At 40.9% G+C, this 20,990-nt stretch overlaps 1 protein-coding gene across 10 annotated transcripts in view; it reads right to left on the reverse strand.

The window, feature by feature from the left end:
- Positions 1-2,705: 2,705 nt before the first annotated feature.
- The window catches only part of ppargc1a (peroxisome proliferator-activated receptor gamma, coactivator 1 alpha), a 344,879-nt gene continuing 326,594 nt past the window's right edge, over positions 2,706-20,990 (reverse strand). For all 10 annotated transcript variants that reach the window (XM_081600109.1, XM_008435817.3, XM_081600111.1 and 7 more), the window contains 6 exons: positions 16,901-18,122; positions 13,488-13,580; positions 12,058-12,178; positions 9,659-9,780; positions 9,180-9,331; positions 2,706-5,684 (listed from right to left, as the gene is read on the reverse strand). In XM_081600109.1, the coding sequence (XP_081456235.1) occupies positions 5,581-5,684; positions 9,180-9,331; positions 9,659-9,780; positions 12,058-12,178; positions 13,488-13,580; positions 16,901-18,122 (1,814 nt within the window). In that variant the 3' untranslated portion in view covers positions 2,706-5,580. The remainder of the gene's footprint in view (positions 5,685-9,179; positions 9,332-9,658; positions 9,781-12,057; positions 12,179-13,487; positions 13,581-16,900; positions 18,123-20,990) is intronic.

Here is a 20,990-nt window from a genome sequence, read left to right on the forward strand (position 1 = left end):
TTTTCCCGAATGATCAAATTAAAGCAGGAATTTCAAAAGACTAGAAGGAGGGGAGCATCAAAGGCCATGTGATTTAACCCACACGGTACATGAAGTGTGCTTACAGCTACTGCTGAACTGTCTTCCTTTGCTTCTCTAAAAACCCTGCTGATGCTGCTGTCCTGGCTTATTTTTGCTTGGCAATAGATATATATTACTAAGTAAACCTTTATAAAACAACAAGATAGTACAAGAGAGTCACGCAGAGAAAGAGACCCTTGAAGGGATATTAGAGGCAAGAACTCGACAATATCTTTACTTTGATGTGTTTTTATCATTGCCACCTTATCATTGCACTCCTATCCAACGTCTTTGCCACACTTTAATCTTGTGATTACTCTTTTCCCCGCAACCTTTTAGTCAGACATATGCAGCGTCGGCTAACCTTAATTATAGTCATCAAAACTCAGATTAATTTTGAATCTCTGTCAGCGTCCGTCTCTTTACACAAGACAAATTAGAATTAGCTCTGTATGCGTTATAGCAGGCTTACAGGTGATCTCACATGTAATTTTTATGTTTCATCTCAAAATAAATCAAATGCACCAGTAGGAACATTTGTACTTTACAACCTAAAATGCAAGTTTTTTCCCTGTCATTTTAATTTGCCCTGGTGTTGTCTGGTGAATGTTTCTACAGCGACAAAGCGGCTGTAATGTCAGCAGACACTGAACAGTGGCTCCTCCCATTTTAGCATTGTCAAGTTCTCACTAAGCAGCTGGTAATGGGGGATATACTCCAATCCAATATGCAAAAGCTGGGATTTTCACCCTTAGAACTCTGAGTGATTCTCAGTGAGTACCTTTGATAACTTATGTAAAGTCACTGCAGATTTCTTGGAAAGAAGTAACACCAAAGGGATCTTTCAAACCTAGATGTCTATTGCTTTTAGTAAGAGGACGGACACCCGGCCAGTTTGTAAAACCTGCTGTTGTAGCCATGAACTTGTGATCTATTCACAGCTTTTCCATTGTGGAACTGAATTATTATCATTTTAATCATGTCAAGTCAAAGTCAGAGGAAGATACCGACATGTGCCACAAACTCAGATGTCACATTGTCATCAGCATACAGCGCTAATAGTTAGCTTGCTCAAAAACAAGCAATTCCTAAAGGATTTAACTTGAAGCTGGAACATTGTTGGGTAATTCCAAGAACTGAGTTCAATTTTTTTTATTTAAATACTTTGTAGATTATTGCCAACAGGAGCTTTTATGTTTTTTGTCTGGCAAAAATGCTAGCAAAACAGACAAGCATAAACAGTAGAGGTTAGCCTCATAAAAAAAACAAAAGAAAAAAACCTCCAAGTAACTTAGCCATCAAACCCCAGGACATTTACTCACAGCATTATTGGTTCCAATTTCTGTTTTTCTACATAAGCCACCAGGGCAGCTGCAGCTATGAACTGAATAAAATTGAGATGCAAAACTCAGTAGTAACATCTCAGTGTTTGTCCCACAGAGAACCCAGCCCCATCAACCCTTATCATCTCCGAAACTACTGCTCACTTCCAACTGGAAAAGGGATAACCGCTTATCTGCTGGTTAATAACAACAAAGACACACAACAGATAAAGGAAGCTACCCTATCATGATAGAAAAAGAGGGGAAAAAAAGGCCGACAGGGAGCATAGAGATTTCCAGACAGTTTCATTCTGTGGAAAGGGCAAACAGAGGGAGACCTCCTGCTGTAATGCAGCAGCCGAGCCGAAATGAAAGCCAGCCGCTCTCTTCTCTGGGGCTAAACAGCGGCCTTAATAAAAAACACAATCATACCCCCAACCTTAAAGTTTAATGCACACTCTTCCCATATTTCGATTTGCACCTGTAGAAAAAGGACACCGTGGAAGCTCCAGATGCGAACCCAGCTTCCAGGCTGGAAAATGTAAGCGTGTGCATGTATGTGTGCGTGTGTGTGTGTGTGTGAGAGAGAGGAAGGGCTGTTTAGGTCACAATGAAACCCCAATGAATATCAAGCACACCATCAAGTTTCTATAGCTCTCTTCACTGTGGTAATGAAATTATCCCTCCCAAGTTTTTTAATTAACTTACATAGTCATGATGTGGAGTCAAGTCACACACTTTTCCTGTAGGTTTCTTACTTGAAGCAATGAATGATTGGTGAATTTCAAAGAAGTAAAACGTAGATTCTTTCTTACAGCACACAAATTCAGCGTTTCTTAAAAATGAAATTGTGCCACTATTCACCGTCAGCCAGCCTTCATTTAACTCTTTGAGCCACTGGAGACCAGGATGAAGAGAAAATAGATTTATTGTCAATTCACATTTGCAGTAATTCATTTAATAGTGTTTAAATCCCTGGGTCCAATAAATGCTCTCTTGGATTTAAAATCATTAGATATGACCAACATAACTGAATATTTTCATCAGACCAATGTCTTTCTTTTAGACTTATGCTAGCAGTAGTATTTTTCACTCTGGAATTCAGGTTTTCTCACAACTCTTACTTACTAGCTTGTTCAACACTATGTGAACAGAGCATGGGATAGGAAAATATCAGTATCAAGAGTTTAAATTCACATACCGGCGTCAGTTCAGAACCCACCCACCATCCTCAAAAACAAAACATGGAAACATCTCTCGTCAAAACAGATGAAACAAAAACACCATGACACAGAATAACGACAGCTGACACGCTTATGGATAGACAGTTTTTCAAACACATTTTCCCTTTATTGGCATGGTGAGGCTGATGAGAATTGCACATAAAAAATGAAAGTCACAAGAAAGTCGTACAATAGGTAGAACCACAAAAGGCATTGGTAAGGACTTGGCAGAAGGCAACGTGAATAGGACACAAACAGGTAGCGACAACCCCTAACCCTCCCCCAGAAAACACGCACAAACGCACACGCATACACACCTCCAATCACACCTCACACACACACACACACACCTACCAGTGAACATTATCGTCCTTTCAAAAGAAACATGATTACAAAACAAATGTTTAAGCAGTGGCAACAAACTCAACGGCTCCTATTATTAAAAAGCCCGCCAAAGTGGAAATTTGAACCTGGAGGTGTTATAATATATTGCTACTCTAAGCAATTTACAAAGCATTTTTACTTTTTTTATTTTTTTTATTTCAATGATTAAAGCCACATCTATGAAATGGGACACGACACCATTACCCAAACGCTATACATACAGCAAAACAAAAAAAAAAAAAAAGAAAAGAAAAAAGTTAAAACATTCTCGTAAAAAAGGTAAAGGGCTTTTTTTTTATATATCCTTCAACCAATGTTGGACAACTTGCATAAAGAAAATAGCCGTTTCTTGTCTCTGCAGTCAAACTCCATGAAAGGGAGCCTGTGATCAGCTAAGCTTTTATAGTTGGTTCTCTCATTACTTGGCTTGCGCTAAAAACAGGATATTAATTGAACCAGAAACCACAAGGTTACCTTTCATGTCACGTTGACGGCGCTGTGATATCAGGACTTGGGGAGGGCTGAGTTAATGGCGTAGCAGCATGTTAAAGAGAGTTTCTTTTGGCTTTTAGAACGACATTTAAAAAAAAAAAAAAAATCTGCCAGTTTAGACAGCTGACAGGAATGTATTTAAAGACTTTTAGGCTTTAAACCAGCCGCTGTCCTGGAATAGCCATGCAACACACAACAATCAGCTTCGACTGGGCACATTTTTACACACACAGGGTAGAGTTAGAGTCGGTCACGTTTGCACAGATGTCACAAGGTAATGCGTGTGTCACAATCACAGAGACTGAGCTACATCTTGAATAGGAGGAGGGGGACGGGGTGGGGGTTAGTGGAAGAGTCCTAACTACACCAGCGACTGGGTAATGGGTCATAGTCCTTAAAATCGCACAACATCAGGAGCTAAAATACAACTCTGAAAAATAATTTATTGCTTTTTTTTTTTATATATGTGTGTTTTCTTTCATTTTTATCATAATCGCCACTATCGTTTACCGTCTTTTTATTAGTGTGAATAATATCAGTGGTATACGTGTTTTACATCAAATACAAGATCTATATAAAATCCGGGAAAAGAAAAATTGTAAACTTTAGTTTGGCATTCACATAATCAAGCATGAGCGGAGTGATGATGGCAAGTTTTAAGTTCTCGCAAAAAAATTCCTGCAAAATCATTTTATTGCTTCATGTTATCTGTAACCTATTGAAAACAAGCAAACAAAGAAAAAAGAAAATCAATGCTAGAGAAGAATGAGGGGCCTGACTGCTGGACTGATCAGCTTGATTGTTTCGGAAGGCATAGTAAGGTAATAACATCCCCACCAAAGCGTTATTTATTGTACACCCTGTCCAGTGATTGCAAGTTAAATAACACAAATCAATTGACATGAGACATAAATAGGAAAAAAAAAATTATTAATGAGGTACGCCATTGTAAAATGGAGTCCATAAATATACTTTGATTCAAATATTAAAATAAATACATAAATATATCTGTGCTGATTTATTGTTTTTTTCTCCTATCGATGGCAATCACAGAGTCTTTAAAAACAACAACAACAAAAAGCAAATAGATCACGTCATGATGAGTGGTGATTAAAAATAGGGAACAATCATGAAAAAACACCTTAAAAATGCATTTTAAACTGGTTGTTTTAGGCAAAAACACTGATTGACAAACTTTATAAACACATAAAACTATACATGGTTCGCAGTTTTTTCCCCCACTGAAACAAAAGAATTTAAAAAAAGAACATTTCTTCACATGCTCTTACAAAATGAGCAATCGGACATGTCTAACTTTTTTTCTGTATTTTTTTTTTTTTTTTTTTACAATCATGTCATGTCTTCTAAACATCATGTAGGTGTACAATATGTTTTACAGTATTGTAATTACTACAGATCAACATTCTGAATTAAGAAATTTTCTCTTCTTTTTTAAAAAAGGCTGCGTTTTACAGTGCATAGCTGTAACAAATAAAGAACTCTGATATGTACATAAAATAAAAATAGTCCTTTTTTTTATAGCATTTGTAAATACACAGCTACATTTCTCCTTCAAAATGTAGACAACAATGTTACCCTCTGAATTTTAACTTTCCAAGATTCATTTTCAACACGTTACTGTTTTGTAATGTAACACCAGATCCAAAATACCAGATTTAAAAAAAGGGGAAAGAAAATCAACAGTAAAAGAAAACAAATCTGGATGTTTTTACTTCATTAGAAAAAAAAAAAAGAACTGTGGGTATTGTAGTGCTTGGAGAAAAGGAAATCAAAAAGTTTTGTTTTTTTTCTCCTTTCAACTGATTTTACAGCAGTAGAGTGCATCCAACTGTGAGAGTTCACTGGTATTCCCAGGATGAAATGTTTCTTCCCAGCTCTTCAGCAGCTATGTTCATGTAAACTTTTATTTTTAATATATTCATTTATAATCGATATAGGTCTATAGACTTATTCTCAGGTGCTCTTTGACAGAGCATAAAACTTCTGGTGGTTTCGTCGTCCGAGAAGCGAGAAACAACGTTGAGGTATAAGAAGTTCCTCTTTGTGACACAGACAGACATCGGGCGCCGCTCAGCTGGTTACCTTCTCAGGCTGCACTGGGCCTCTTTCAGCAAGCTATCAAAATCCATGGAGTCATACTTGCTCTTCGTGGAAGTCGGATCAAAGTCGTCCGAATGGGAGTCTGGAACGGAGGCGGGGTGGGGAGAAAGGTTGCGGTTAATGTTAAGCAGAACAGCTAAACTTAGAAGTCACCTTTGGTTTTGAATCTTAATCCGAGCGCTAAGCTAGCATCTCGTTTGTCCCCCGTCTTTGGTATTAAGCGAAACGCAACGGTGCAAAACTTCCACAAAATCATAAAGAGCAAAATAAAAGCTTTACTAATTTACAGGTTAATGGTCAACCTACTATATACTCTGTCTAGCCTGAAGGCTCAGACCAACCGCAGTAAACGGGTAAAAAAAAAAAAAGTGGTCAATCAGTAACTCTTGGTTATAGTTTCAGTGAATAAAATCTGTTACCAATACCCTCTAAAGTTTGCTCAATCAGAATGAGTATGGATTTTTACCATTCCAAAAAAACAAATGCTACACACCTCACGAGAAATGACCTGCAGTTAAGTTTTAAAGCTTTACTTTGATATGCAGAAAGATTTTCTGAAGGGAGTTGGGGTTAGATTTAACCTTAGCAGCCCCAACGACAAACATCTCTTAGCTGATAAACCTGGCTTCGAGTAGAAAAACCATCAACTTAAGGATGATAGATCCTTCTGGTTGTGCGTCTGGTCTTTGGTGGGTTCATATTTTACAAAATACAGCTTTAGAAAACTGTTTATCTGCTGAAAGTCATTCCTTAACCTGGACCTTCATTTTTGTCCACTTTTCAAAATTTTTAAGCATGCACAGCTCAGGGGTGACTGCTACTTTTACTCCTTTCCTATTTCCATTTCATACCCACAAGGCTGTAAAAGTATTTGGTTAAAGGGCAAAATAACCAAATAGCTGTCACGTGGTGGCTTTCTGTTTTGACATATTCCGAACAATTGTGATGAGAAATAATCATAAAAATGCTCTAATCTAATTGATATTAGACCATGTTTCCCCTGACTGCTGTTGTGATCCACATTTAATGCAGACGACTTACAAAATGTGAAAGATTATGACTCCCAAAATGGTTAAATAGATGCAGCACTTCATAAAAACTTGAAAAAAGTACCAGGGAATTAAGAAAGGCCAGTTAAGAAAAGCTCAAGTAGGAAAATGCGACTCTGTTTACCCACTCATACAAGTGTGGAATGATAGAACACATGTTGAATATCAAGTGCAAAGTCTGGAAGTTTGGACAGAGGAGACAGCATTAAACTGCATCCTTCCCTCTGCCGGTTTCCTGTATGTCCTGTTTATCTTGATCGACCTGATAATATATAAAGAGTATCTTATCTGACCCAACAGACAGCTTCACAAATGAGGCCCCTACAGGGCCCAGCAGCACACTCGGCGAGCTTTGAGAAATGGGAACGACCGTGGCAGCTACGAGACGCCAGACTTGATCTAATGCATTGGCCGAGGGCTGATTCGTGTCTCACCGCACACCTTGAGGGATGAAAAATACCCAAGTGCTCTACTAAAAACTAATGGACACTGTCGCAAAGACAAAAAAACAAAAAAAAAAAAAGACTAGGAAGAAGTTTGGATACATCAGTATTAGAAAACGGTCCTCTCAATCTCTTTAACATGTGCTATCAATATGGATGGATGAAAATAGTCTGCTCTTGACAATAAGACAGTTGAATGAAGGCCTTTCCATTTCAGTAGACTGATTAGTCAATTTCAGCATAATGCCTGTCCTCAAGGCTCTGGGATAAGCAGCTGTTTCTGATTGTCATGTTCTCTTTAAAAAGGGTAATGGCTGGAAATGTTTGGGAATTGCAACATTTATTTAGAAAAAAAACTCTCTCTTCAGTGACCCATTGACTCTCGTGAAGCAGGGTAATTTAGAATTCTGTCCTCTTGTGTTGCTGCTAAAACGTCAATACCCATCTTAGATTTCATCGCCCAATAGAAGACATGGCCTGTTATTGCTGTGCAAACACCTGAAACACCAGGTCATGTTTCACGTAAGACCTAAACCAGTTGTTTAGATACAGATATTATTTCTATTTGCTAAATGCCAGAATAATGAAAGACAAAATGTGCTGTTACTTTCTTCAAAGTTAGAAGTTTACATACCCTATGTTGGGTTCAAGAAACCCCAACGGTGTCAAATTTGACCATTCACTCAATTTTGACGCTACAAGCGGCAATGTGTCAGTCATCATACTGTTCAGGTAGGAGACGAACTCTACAACCAAAATCTTAAATAATCTTAAAGCTTCAGTCTAACCAGGCAGAGGCATTAAGCATACCGGTCCATTTTATAATTTTAGAGGTATTATCAGAAAGGTCTAAACTCGGTCTCATCGAACGTTTGAAGGTAAAACTGAAAACATGTGCAGCCAAAGTTGAGCCAAAATTCCAGCGAACAAGCAGCACAGATTAAAATGTAATTCTGCAAAAATATTCAGGAAATAAATTACATTTCTGAGTGGAAAAAAAAAGGTATAAAATGTCTCCCTATTATTTTGTCAAGTAGCAAACGGAAATTATTTTAACAATCCTAACTTAAACAAAAAGTTTCCTATGATTTATTGTGAGATCAAAGGCTGTGTCTCCTTCTTTGCAGTGTATTTATATATCTGGCTTCAGCAGTATCACACAATGTTTAGTCACTGCAGAATTATCGGAGGAGATGGAAACAACTCAACTTTTTTCATGTGTCAAAAGTAGGGCAACATGCGAGGGGGTAGGGGGGAGAGAAAAAGCCTCGATTTCACTGATTGCTTGCATTATTTATCAAATGCATCATCAAATGCATCAGTCAACCTTCTGCCATATCTATTCCAGCTAAATCTATGTTTGAATGTTTGTGTATGTTCACCCTGGGGAGTTAGATGAATAGTGCTATACTGCAGTCTTCCATGAGTCCCACATAGCCAATAAAGGCGGTAGGGTGTGTGTGTGTGTATGCGTGTGCGTGCGCGTGTGTGTGTGTGTGTGTGTGCGTGTGCGTGTGTGTGTGTGTGTGTGTGTGCGTGAAAGAACAGCCTCTACGTCTCGTATAGAGGCTCTTACCTCCGACGGTCGACAACAGATGGACTTGAAAACTGCTGAGACCTCCTCTCACCTCCCTCCTTCTTACCTCAGCTCTTTTCTATACTCTTTCTTTAATACTTTCCACTTAATTTACTTCCTCGAAACTCCTAAAGGGATTCCCATGTTCGCGCGTCTATCAGTGCATGAAGCCGCTGATGCTTTTAGGTGCCGTCTTTAACCCGCTAACGCAGAGAAAGCAGAAGCGTGCATCCCGTGTCCGAGTGAGTGATGGAGCACGTCTCATTTTCCTTAAGGTACAGCGGCTACGAGCGGGAAGGAGATGGAGCTCCATTCTCGACCCGTTCCCAGGCTGACCTTTGCCCTCACTTTGCAATTCTCAGCCTTGAAAGCCTCGTGGAGATGTTCAGAGCTGAACGTGGAGGGGTATCTATTTACCCCTTACCCTCCTGTTATTTTACTGACAGCCTTCTAGTTACACCAACATGCTGAACAGCTGTCTGCGAAAACCCCCAAAACGCAGCACTCACCCAAGTCTGTGTATCGTGATTTGCAGAGCTGCTTCTGTCCGTCAAAACACAACTCAAACTGAGGCTCGTTCGACCTGCGTAGGGTGTGTCCGTTCTCAAGGGCAGCAAAGGCGTCACAGGTGTATCGGAACATGATGAAGCCAAAATTGTCCCTGGTCAGAAAACAGAGAAAAGCGACGTCACGTTGCCGTAGGACAGGAATGACCCAGCAAAAGACCTTGTCTTAGATGATGATCGTGCTATTTATAAGCAAAAGAGAATCAATAAAGGTGTTTTCTTTGGCACAAAGATGAGTCAGGAGAAACTTTGGTATCGCAAACTTCTGTCTTTGTCCCTTGCAGTGAAGTTTAGCAATCCAGTTGAGTGATTATATTTTGTTGCGAAGTCTAAAATAAATGCCCCCCCCTCCACCACTGATGCCAGACTACGGCTAAGATGCAAAACGATCAGAAGGGGGAAAAAAAATCCTGGAGCCTTACCCATCGTCCCTCAGGTTCACTGCACATTCTTCAATTTCCCCAAAGACTTCAAAGCGGCGCTTCAGCTCTGAACGGCTGCAGTCGGACCTCAGTCGCCCCACGTACACCACCCGTCTCTCCTCCTGCTCGTTAAAACAGAAAGACAGAGCCGGCGCGAAGAGATTAGAAGATGGTGGCGGTGCTGGAGGGAGGAGAACTGTTTTTTTTTTTTTTTCCATTTCCCCCTTCTCTTTCTTCACTAGGCTTAAATGAATTGGTCTTGATCACTCCTGTGGATACCGCCGCTGACTATGGCCCCCTGTTTTCGTCTGACTGTTTGCTTCCTTTATCTGATGGGCGTAGCAGTTTGGAAGCGCCTTCAATCTACCTTGACACTGCAATTCCTCTTTTCTCTCCGCAACTCATCAACCTGAGGCGGAATGATTTTTATCAAATGATGCCGCGACTTAAGTTTTGGGCTTGGTTCCTCTTTTGGTTAGTCTAAAAATAAAGCCACAGGGTGACTGAGTCATACATCAGAAAAGGCAGCTTTCGTTCCAACACAAAGGAATTCTAGTTTTCACACTGGAAGGCTTTTATGATTACAAAACTAATTGCATCCAAATGACATTAAAACTAGCATTTTGTGGGGCAAATTTCTAGGTTTTCTCTTTGAGATCTGACCGCCATTATAAATAATTTGATGCTTAGGGGTCAGAGTGAAATGGTAGATGTGTGTGTGCTTGCATAGAGCTTAACTAGTCCAGAGAACCACAAAGACATTTTTTTCACTCAGTTTGTTTTTTAGGATTAGAAAACTACATAAAACATTTCTAAAAGCAAAATGTTGCATCATGGCAGCGTTAGCTGATTCTTAATTTCATAAAGTAGCCTCTTAAAATATGAAATGATCAAACATAATTTCATATTTTATCTAATTAATGTTTATATTTTGGAATGTCAGTACTTTATGCCATTACCATCTACATTTTTAGAAGCAGATGCTTGAAATATGTCGCTGTGTGTAATCGGTATATGATAAAAATCCGTATTTTGAATCTAATTACAGATCTAAATGCTCTTCTAGAGGATATTCCAATTCATGAGATGTAATTGCCGACTGCATGCAAGGGAAGATTCAAGATTTGAGGCATTTGCTAAATAGAAAAAAAAAAAAAACAAACAATCTTGAGAAATTTAAGAACAAACCGAAATAGGGAGCAGTTAGTGCCTTTGATTAGTTTTAATTGCGTCCTCTAATCATTTAACTCCTGAGGCTACAGTCAGTTGTATTATTTATGGATTCATTCACTTGCCATTACTGAGGGGAGTCCACTGAGGTCTGTTGCAATTTTAAACACCAAAAACGCAAACAAACGTAAATCATCACACTAAACCCAAAGTTGACTTTTGTGTTGGTGGCTTGCAGGCTGAGAAAGATACAAATGAGCTACAGCTTACTGTCCTCCTTCCTCCACCCTGTTTTATGCTTAGTTTCAAAATAAAAACGAGTATTTGCTGAATTAGGGGGTTTGATGCTGACAGCTGATAAATAGGTAGCCTTTTTGTGATGGCACCCTGAAGGCTGCTTGTGTTGTGTGTGTCTCTGTGTGTGTGCGTGTGGGCGTGTGCATGTGTGTGTGTGTATAACAGCAAAACAAGCGGGACAGACATTTGGAAAGTTTCTTTTTCTTTTTTTTTTTTTCTTTCTTTCTGTGGCCTCCCAAAGTGTATTTGACAGCTTCAGCTCAACGGTTTTGTGAATGTTTGCATCTTGGACTCTGGGGGAAAAAAACAAAAAAACAACTCAGAGCACCCTAAGCACAAGCTTGGGTTACTGTATCATTTTAATGTGTGTTTTATCAACGGGCGGTAGCTGTGTCAGCCTACTGGAAAGCTGAATAATTTCCCACTGAGACAAGGAGAGGGGGGTAGATAAGGGAAAAATGCGATGTTCACTGAATTGTGATGAATTGTGAAATAGATACAGAAAAAGGGGGAAAAACGTATGAAATCTGTGGACATTTTCTTTTTTTTAAATATCCCCTCCTTTTCTTGCTGCTATTTTCACGTTGTACCCCGTGGTGTGATTAATAGGAGTCGACAGTGTTTCCAGACGACAGAGATGTTAAAAATACGCAACCCGGAGATAAAGAGGAAGGGCCCGTCGCCTGAATCATTCAGAAACTCAGTTTGTGTGTATTCTTTTCTGCAGAGAGAGGCTCTGGCACATAGCACAGAGCTGGAGGCTGCCTCATCCTCAGTAATGTGTCTGTGGGAGGTTTCTGTGGGCTGTGCCACAACACTGATTACATGTGCTCTTTTATCAGTGTTGTTGCAGGAAGATGAAGTCAAGTCAAGCTTAAAAAAAACAAAAAAACAAACAGGATATGTGACTTTTGACGTGTCAGTTGACTCACTATGGCTTTTTGCCTTTGCTTCTCCCTCTGCTCGGCCCTTTCGAACTCCCGCTTCTCATAATCCAGTCGGTACTCCTCCCTCTTAAGCCTCTCGTGCTGGTACTCCTCGTAGCTGTCGTACCTGTGCGGGAGGAAAGAAGCAGAGGAAGGTGTGACATCCGTCTCGGTCCCCCTCCGCGTCAACGGCGGCCTTCCCGTCCGCGCGTACGTGGAACAATTCGCCGGCGTCTGCTGCCGAGGACACATCTGCCGACGCCGGAGAAGTTTTGTCGCAAAGTGAAGGAGATGGACGTATTATTAAGATGTCTTTTCACCGTCGCTGAGAAGCCTAAGCCTCCGCAGGATGGGCCCGCGGGAGCGCCGGGCGAGCGGCACAGTCGGGGACCCAGGCAGCTGCAGCTGTCAGCACAACTTCACATGTCATTACTTTCTGCTTAGTTAGGGGCTTCATCAAGAGGGAAAGCGCCGCTTTCTCCCAACCGCCCCAGACTAGTACAAGACGTGTCCACTAAGTTTTCCACTGATGAGCGGCTCTCGGACTTGTCGGGTGTCATTAGGGATGCGGATGCCAAATCGGTTCAGAGCGCTGAGACGGGGTCAGTCTTTGCCAGTGCTTCTCTGCATTTGAAGTCCCAACGCCTCTGCAGCGCTTCTCAGAAGACTCCAAATGCACGCGGCAGCAAAAAAAAGCTGCGAGGATCTTCTAATGAGCGTCGCATGCATGTGCACAAGTATGATTTGGAAAATCTTAAGGAATACAAAGAACATTTGTATTCAATCCTCATGAGTCAATAGATTGTAAAACACTCTTTCACTGCAGTTAGAGCTTTGGGGCTTTTTCTCTACCAGCTTTGCACTTCTTGAGACTTTTTTTTTTATTATTACTATTTCCAAAAAGCATAACCTCCTTCAGATTGGATGGAGAAGAATCTTTGAACATAAACTTTCAGGTTTAACACAATTCCTAATCAGATGCAGATCTGGACTTTGGCTGGGCAATTATAACACTTAAATAACCATTTTATTGTCGTTTTGGTTGTATATTTAAGGTCGTTGTCCTGCTGGAAGATGAACTTTCTCTTGCAGAATCTAATGACTTTTCATCCAGGATTGCTGTACATTTAGCTCCATGCTTCTTCCCATCAACTTTGGTCAACTTCCTTCTCCCAGATAAAGATAAGTATCCCCATAGTATGATGCATCCATCACCATGTTATATAGCAGAGATTGTGTTGCGCATGCATTTAAAGTGAACAGAAGCCATAGGTGTTGCTGGCTGAATTTTGCCCATATCATCATAAATCCTAGGAATTTTCTCTGGAAATTTGCACGCATTAAACATTTTTTCTTCACCCGAATCACACAACTAAGCTTAAGTTAACAATGCATATTAAACAAGAGGACTGAATAATTCATACTGAAAGAATTACCTTGGCCTGCGGCTGAGCGGAGATCGAGACTGAGGGTGAGGGCTCTTATGGAGTCTGGAGCGGACGGCGTTCAGATCGGAGCTGTGATGAGACCTGAAGGTAAAAAAAGCCGGAGGAAAAAAAGGCGGTAAGGACGACATTTCTTTCCACTAAACCACATCGCTTTCAAACAAAAATAAAAGCTGCTCACTTCTTTAAAGCTTTCACACCTGGGTTGATTTAATCACGCCAAACTCAGAATCTTACATTTGCGTTCAACTCCTTTTAAAACACCACCTAGTCTTCATGTAACTCAGTAAATGTTCGTCATTTATTGCCGATTTCTTCTCTTTTTTCTTTTTTTTCTCCACCACTGGGCTGGCTTAGATGTGTGCCTGTATCTATGTTGTATGAAGACGTGGTCAATAGTTTAGACCCCGGTGGCCAGACTGTGGAGCTTGTACGCCTTTCTCTCCTTGAGCTCCTGGTGCTCAATTATTGAAGTGTTCCTGAAGGAGGAACACGTAAATAATAGAAAGGGAGACGTTTGGGAAGCAAAGGTGTGCTTCTTCAGACAGAAGGTACGTTGAAACAGACTACAGCTCCCTCTTCTTTTGCCGGCTTTCCTGTTTTCAAGGTGCTTTCAGATAAATTCTCATCTTTTATTGCAGCAGTACTATCTTATCTTTAACTTTAGTACTTTCATTTAGTGGTTGGGGCGGGAGGATAAACATATTGCGAAATAGCACAACTAGTGGCACCATTTCTATTTACAATCAAACATATGTAAGATAAGCATTTTTATTTTTTTATTTTTTTCAAGAAAGTCAAAAGTAAAAGTTCATAAAATAATTAAAAGTTATTTAGTGCTTTCCCAACACTTGTAAAACTTTACTAAATCCATTTTTAAAATATTTTTATATATTTTATTGCCCCGAATAGTTTTGTCCGTTCAGATTTTTTCTGAATTCAACGTTCTGTAATTAGGCCTAAATATTTTTCAAATATTCCCTACAATCACGTGCTTAATTAATACATTTTCACTAGTTTAACAGAAAAATAACCAGGATGCATTGGGATTCATTTTAAAAGCATTGCTACATATTTCATCCATAACAGAATGCTGTATTGTTAACAACATTAAGGGCAGATTTTGTTTAGTGGCTGTTTGAGTTTGAGGACAGTCTTCTCTGCTCCAACACCAGGTCAACTGAGAAAGTGAGAATCTTACTATTTTAAACCTTTGCTGTTTTCTGTGCTACATCAGGTGTTGGGTTACACAGCAGAATGAACACATGGCATTCAAGTAAGATGCTTATTGATCTTCTAAGGTCAGTAAGTTGCATCAAGAAAAATAAGCTACCCATATAAAATTGCCCATATTTGCAATAAAAATAATAATAATTAAAAGGCTTAAAGTAACGGGAGCTGAGACAGACAAGCTGTGTGCTGACTGGATCTCACTGTTGTAAGAACTGCACCAAAAAAAAAAAGATTATCATGGTTGTGTAGCTTGGATTGTCAATAAATCTAGAGGACAAGGTAAAACAATGAACACTAATCCAAGAGCACCGTTTTCCTGCTGTCATCTGACTTTTTTTTTTTTCCTAAACTCCAACCCCGTCTGTGTCAGAGTTTGATCGAATGCCTCGAGGCTATTACAGTATAATTTACAAGCAAGTTGGTGTAGGATGAAGAGCAAGGGTCTGAACAAGATAAAGTGATTCTATTGGCTCTGCGGAGTAAACTGACCTTTCAGTAATCATGCAAACAAAGTGAGTCACTGCAGCAGAGTCCACCACTGTGAGCCACTCAATGAAGCACTGCTGACAAACTCAATTTATTCATATCATTCTTAGTCGCAAGTTTCTGCCCCTGTTTTGCTACCAAAACAAAAAAAAAAAAAAGAAAACCCTCCCTCGGCTCTGATCAAAGAGAAACATGGGTAACGTAGTTCTCACAGAGGGCTATGATGATAGGGATCTCTTTTGAGAGAGGGTGTTGAGACCATATTCCCCCAGACTGGATTTGGCTTTTATCTCCGGGGATGTAAAAGAGGAAGGTTTTTGCCACGCAATAAAAAAACAACAGCTGCCTCTTAAAACAATAGACCTGGCATCAGATGGAAAGAAAAAAAATATAAATAAATAAATTCATGAAAAATGGGAGCAGGGGGAGTTAGTGTGTAAAGAGGGAGTGTACGAGGGAGAATCAAATAAACCCCCCCTGCATAAATATGAAAACTCATTCTCTGGATAAGTCCAGAGCACCTTTCATGTTGTCATTTCACTCATTTTTGTTCATCTCACATTTGTGACTCTGTTTAGTGAGATTTTTTTTAACTGACATTTTAAAATCAGACCTAAGAGGAGACTGCTAGTTAGTTGGTTTTTCAGTAGCTTTCTGGGCACCGAGGTGCTATGTCATTAAAGTACATACTGATTGTAAAATCTCAGTTTTCTATCTTGGCTGAGGAGCTGAAGAATTTATAATAAAAAAAAAATAGCTTAAGCCAACACAAAGCTTGCGTCATCAGTAGCCTCACACCAGAAAATGTCCCCAGACAAGAGTAAAAGACTTTACAGAGAAGTTATGACCAATCGGAACCAATATTGGTATTAGAATTGGATGGGATGTTATTTTTTATTAGCCTCCAGTCACAGAACGGCACTCCATGGTACTTTGTTGGAGCATGTTATATTGTAGGTAATTTTACTCTGCAATATGAATGAGCCAGACACTCTCCACTATCAGAGTGTGAATGGGTGAATGACTGACCATAGTGTAAAGTGATTTGGAGTCCTTTGGACTACGAAAAGCACAAGACCACCACAGTCCATTTATACGGAAATGAAAACTGAAAACTGAATCTACTTAAGTCCCTATGAAACAAAAAGCCAGTGTTACAAGAAGACTTTCTTTGACCAGTCCTGCCTTGAAGTCCTTCAGACAGAACTCTTTACAACCCTGGATGAAGGGCTTTATTGTTTTGCCAAAGCATAGTATTAAAGAGTAACAGAGAAAATTATGCCTCTGCCAGAACTCAAAACCATGGGGAAAAAGAAACAAATTAATAAGTGCTCAAATTTAAGACTTAAGTAAAGATAATTTTTTACAAAGTTTGGAAATATGGGTGTATTCAAGGCTTTTTAAAATTTGTATTAAATATTTTAAGACAATGTGACAACTTGGGTTTGCTTAGATGTAACCACACCATTACCAAAAATGACATGCCATTTACCAGTAAAATCATTTAGCATTGAACAATGTCAGAATCAACAAATATTTAGATTCAGATATCAGATTAACAATCAAAATATCCTGGATGTTGGAAATTATGCTTTACACATTTGGATTGGTTGACCTGCGGAGCTATTCGATGGTCAGAATCCTGGATGCAGACAATGTTTAAAATGACTGAAAAAACAACTTACCAAGAGGAGGGACGTCTGTCTGGTGAGCTGGACAGAGAGCGCCTGCGGTATCGTGATGAGGAGCTGCGGGAGCCGGAGTGGGACCGTGAACGGGAACGGGACCCGCTGCTGGTCCAGCAGAACGGTCGACTAGGTGACAGGAGAAGGGAGGACGGTGGGGAGACGGAGCCTCGTGAAGGGGAGCAAGTGGATGGTGGGGAACAGGAGGGAGAACGAGGAGAGCAGTCAAAGAGTAGGTCCAGAGGGGTGCCCTCCCATGGAAAGATGAAGCGACTCTCACGGCCATCATCCAGCTCCAGCTCGTCTTGAAAGGACAGAAACCCTGGGTGCAGGTAGCTGGATCCGGACAGTCTCTGGGAGTAAAAGTCAGTCCCTCCCCCCTCAGGGGACTGGGGGGTTGTAGGCTTGTTTGGTTTACTGCTATCTTCTCTCTCCTGCTCACCCTGAGTATAGAGGGCTTGTAGGGGAGGGCCAAAGTGCTTGTTGAGTTCTGCTCTGATTTCCTGGTCGCACAGGGGCTTCCGGCTGGTGGCAGAAAGTTGCAGTTGGTCCCTAACAGCACTGCCCCCCTGTGTGGGTATCTGAGTGGTTTGTGGAAGGGTACGCTCCCCTAAGCCCCTGACACGGCAAGCATCTCCATCCATGGGGATAAATTTCTGCTCTTTAGTCAAATGACTAAGTGAGGATGATGATGTAGAACAAGAAGATGACAGAAACGATGTTGACATGACTGAGTCCATACATTCGACGATGTGCCTGTTCTCCACCTTGCCAGTGGAGGTGGCACCCGGGGTGAATGTCATTTCCAAAGATGTAGCCATGGAAACAACGGATATGCCCCCATCCATCTTACAAGCAGCCAGTGCCTGGCAATAGTCATGGTCGCTGTGGCCATCCTGCCCAGCGGCCCTCTTGTTGTTGCCAGTGCTGCAGTGCCCCTCAAGGCCGCCCCCCAGTGCACGTTGAGCGATGGCGTAAGGGAGGGCGGTGGATGCTTTGCTTAGCTGCGCATAGAGCTCAGTCTGTTCGGGACCCTTCCTGGCAGGGCCCCCGGCTGAGGCACCTGGGGCCGGGGCCAAAGCGCCGGCGCCCAACTCACTCAGCCTGGCTCTTTTGCACGTCAAGGCCGAGGAGCAACACGAGGACAACTTGGTTTTCAGAGATGCTTTGAAAGGATTCTCTTGACTGGCTTTGTGTGGGGGCGTGGTAGGTGGTGTCAGACCTGAGGGGGCAAGGAAGACAGACAGAGTGGTTGGGTGGGTGTAATGAAATGCAAATCATATTGTAATCCTCACCAGGCACCAGAAGTCCCCCCCCCACTCCCTCCCTTCATGTCTCACTCATCTATAAACTCCCAGGTCAGTTTATAGACAGTGGACACAGATACATGTCTGATTAAAATATTCACTTTCACTTGGTCTAATCCTATTTTATTGCAATCTTGACAGATTAATGTAATGCTCTGTGTAACTTAATATGGATGTCTTGCCATTCTCCTTGTCTCCGACCTTGAAAAGATCCATTTTCATGTAAAAAACAATCCTGCCCAGAAGAAATTTAATGCATCTAATGGAAAATATAAAAAAAAAAACATTCAAGAAGTCACAGACTTCAAAAAGACCCCTCACTAAAATGACGTTACACATGTTTCGAGTTTACCCTTCAGTACAGTTTGGAGGACAATGAACATCTCTTTCTTTTATGCACATTTTGGCATTCTTCGAGATGTCCAAATGGCAAGATGCTACGTCGCTGAGGCAATAGAGGAAGTGATGGTTGGGTTGACATTCTTTTCTGCTGCTCGTACCCAACATTCCCCCACCGCTCCCCTTTTCCTCCTACAGATTTACAACCAGACAGATGGCAGTTATATGAGAAGTCCTGAGATGAGCCCACTTTATAGCTTTGTTACTGCGCTCGCACAAACAGACACTGCCATTACTTTCATTCCCCTCATTCCTGCCTCCTTTCTCAGTCTCCTTCTTTCTCCAGCTCAGTCTTTTCCGTCTTCCTTGTGTCTGCCATCTTCCGCTAGATCAATCTCCATTTCCCTCCCTTCTCTGTCATTCTTCATCTTCCCCTGTTTCTGTCTCACACAGAACAAATGTGCCCACACACACAGGCGCACTTGTCACTAACAGTCTCTCACTGGAGTCAAACTCGGGCACTTTGAAACACCTACACTCTTTCCACCCCTCCTTGTTTGCCATTCCTATAGAGCACGTCATTCTTCCCCTACCAGTGGATTCCTATCAAATGACAGCTATTAGTATCAAATCCAATGTTAGAATATGCACCAGTCAGAAGTCTAGTTGAAGAGAAGATAGGACCTGGAGACAAAAGTGAGAGTGTTTTTAAAGTAGCATGCTGTGGTTGGGAGATAGGCGACTATCAACGTCCTATATGTCTACATATGATTTTGGACTGAAAACACCCATGCTCTCCACAGGCCCTTTTTCCATCCGTGTTTCCTATGGTGATTTCATCAAGCATGAAATCACCATTCTTCACTGCAAAAAAAAAAGCTCAAACTCAGTCAGATTGGAATGACAGCACCTGCAAAGAAAGGCTTCAAACTAATACTCTCTAACAAACCATTGAGCACTTCTGTCTCTTAAAATTCCAATAAATTCAGTAAAGTTTGTGATTGTAATGCCACAAACTACGAAGCAATTTTTTGTGATTCTAAATACCTTTGGAAGTACAGGGAGAACAGAGAGTAGGTGTTGGAGAACGACCGAAAAACTTCTGCTTCACCAATGAAGCACCATCTGTCCAAACCAATTTCTGCATGGGATCATAAACTAGGAGCCATTAGCAACAGGGTGCCAGAAATAAATCAGAGTTAGACAAATATGTGCCTCTCAGTCAAACCTGCTAATGATGGATGATCTGTGGGACACAAACACCAATCATGCAGAGAGTGGTGAAAAAATTATGGAATAAGTGAGCGAGACTGGCAAGAGAACCGTAAATCGCAAGGAGACCACAAAGCCGACATTAACGCCAGGCTTAAAGAGTTGATCCCGAAGTAAGCTATGCAAATAGCGACACAGATAACAGCTACATGTCTTGTGATACAGTAAATAAAGACAACACAGCAGTACAAAGTACAACTTCTAGTTGGATGAGATTAGACCTGAAAACTAGGGCCCTAGGGGGTCTTCACTGCATTTCTCTGGTCTATGGAGAAGCTCTCCGAGAAGGGTCAAACAACTGCAAATGTTTTTATTTTATCTGAAATGTGAAAAATAACTATTTTATTGTTTACAACAGCAACGTAAACTATTTTCAGTAGTTCTCCAAATATTGCATTGGTGCCCGGCTGTTCTGCTGTGAAAGTGGAAGCATGTACCCATCTAAACTCCATCTGATTATCTGTCACACCGCCATTATCTCTATTGTGGTGGAATGCTACTCTAAATCTGCAAGGCACATGTAGGAGCTTACACTCGTGCTTCACTGGGATCTACATCCATCTGTCTCATATACCAGCTAATCTCTAACTACAAAATGGGCCTCAGTAACCCTGAGCTTTCCGGACTAATGACTTTTCCTGCTAATATTCAATCTCCAAATTTGCACGAGACTTAGAAAGAGAGTCAGGTGAAGGGCTTTTGTTTTAATAACGGCTGTAAAAAATGGACGCGTGGAACCCAATGACCGTACATTTTTGGCTGCGGGTCAACAAATTTGGCCACGTGCAATAAAATGAGAGGAAATATTAACTGAGCTTGATTGCTGCCAGAGCTTAAGGACTCCTGCCCTTATGCTCCCTCTAGGCCTCCATGGAAATCACATTTGACCCTGAGAGCTTATCTACACAAAGGGTTAAACAACACTTGAAACCAGAGCCAGAAAAACACACCTCTCAGGGGTGGGGGGAGGGTTAAATTACTGTCCCCTGCAAGTAGAAGGTCCAATGGACACACATGAGGCTAATGCAAGGATCACTTCCTCTGCTTGTAAATTAATATCTAAGGGGACCAGTGTTAGAGGCTAAAGGGCAATCCTTTTTAGTTTTACTGACCTTAGATAATTAATCTCAAATAACTGTGTGGTTGTTACTAAAACAATTCTAATAACCTGA

The sequence above is a fragment of the Poecilia reticulata genome, chromosome 18 (assembly GCF_904066995.2).
Source record: "Poecilia reticulata chromosome 18, P_reticulata-male-v2, whole genome shotgun sequence".
Lineage (NCBI taxonomy): Eukaryota > Metazoa > Chordata > Actinopteri > Cyprinodontiformes > Poeciliidae > Poecilia > Poecilia reticulata.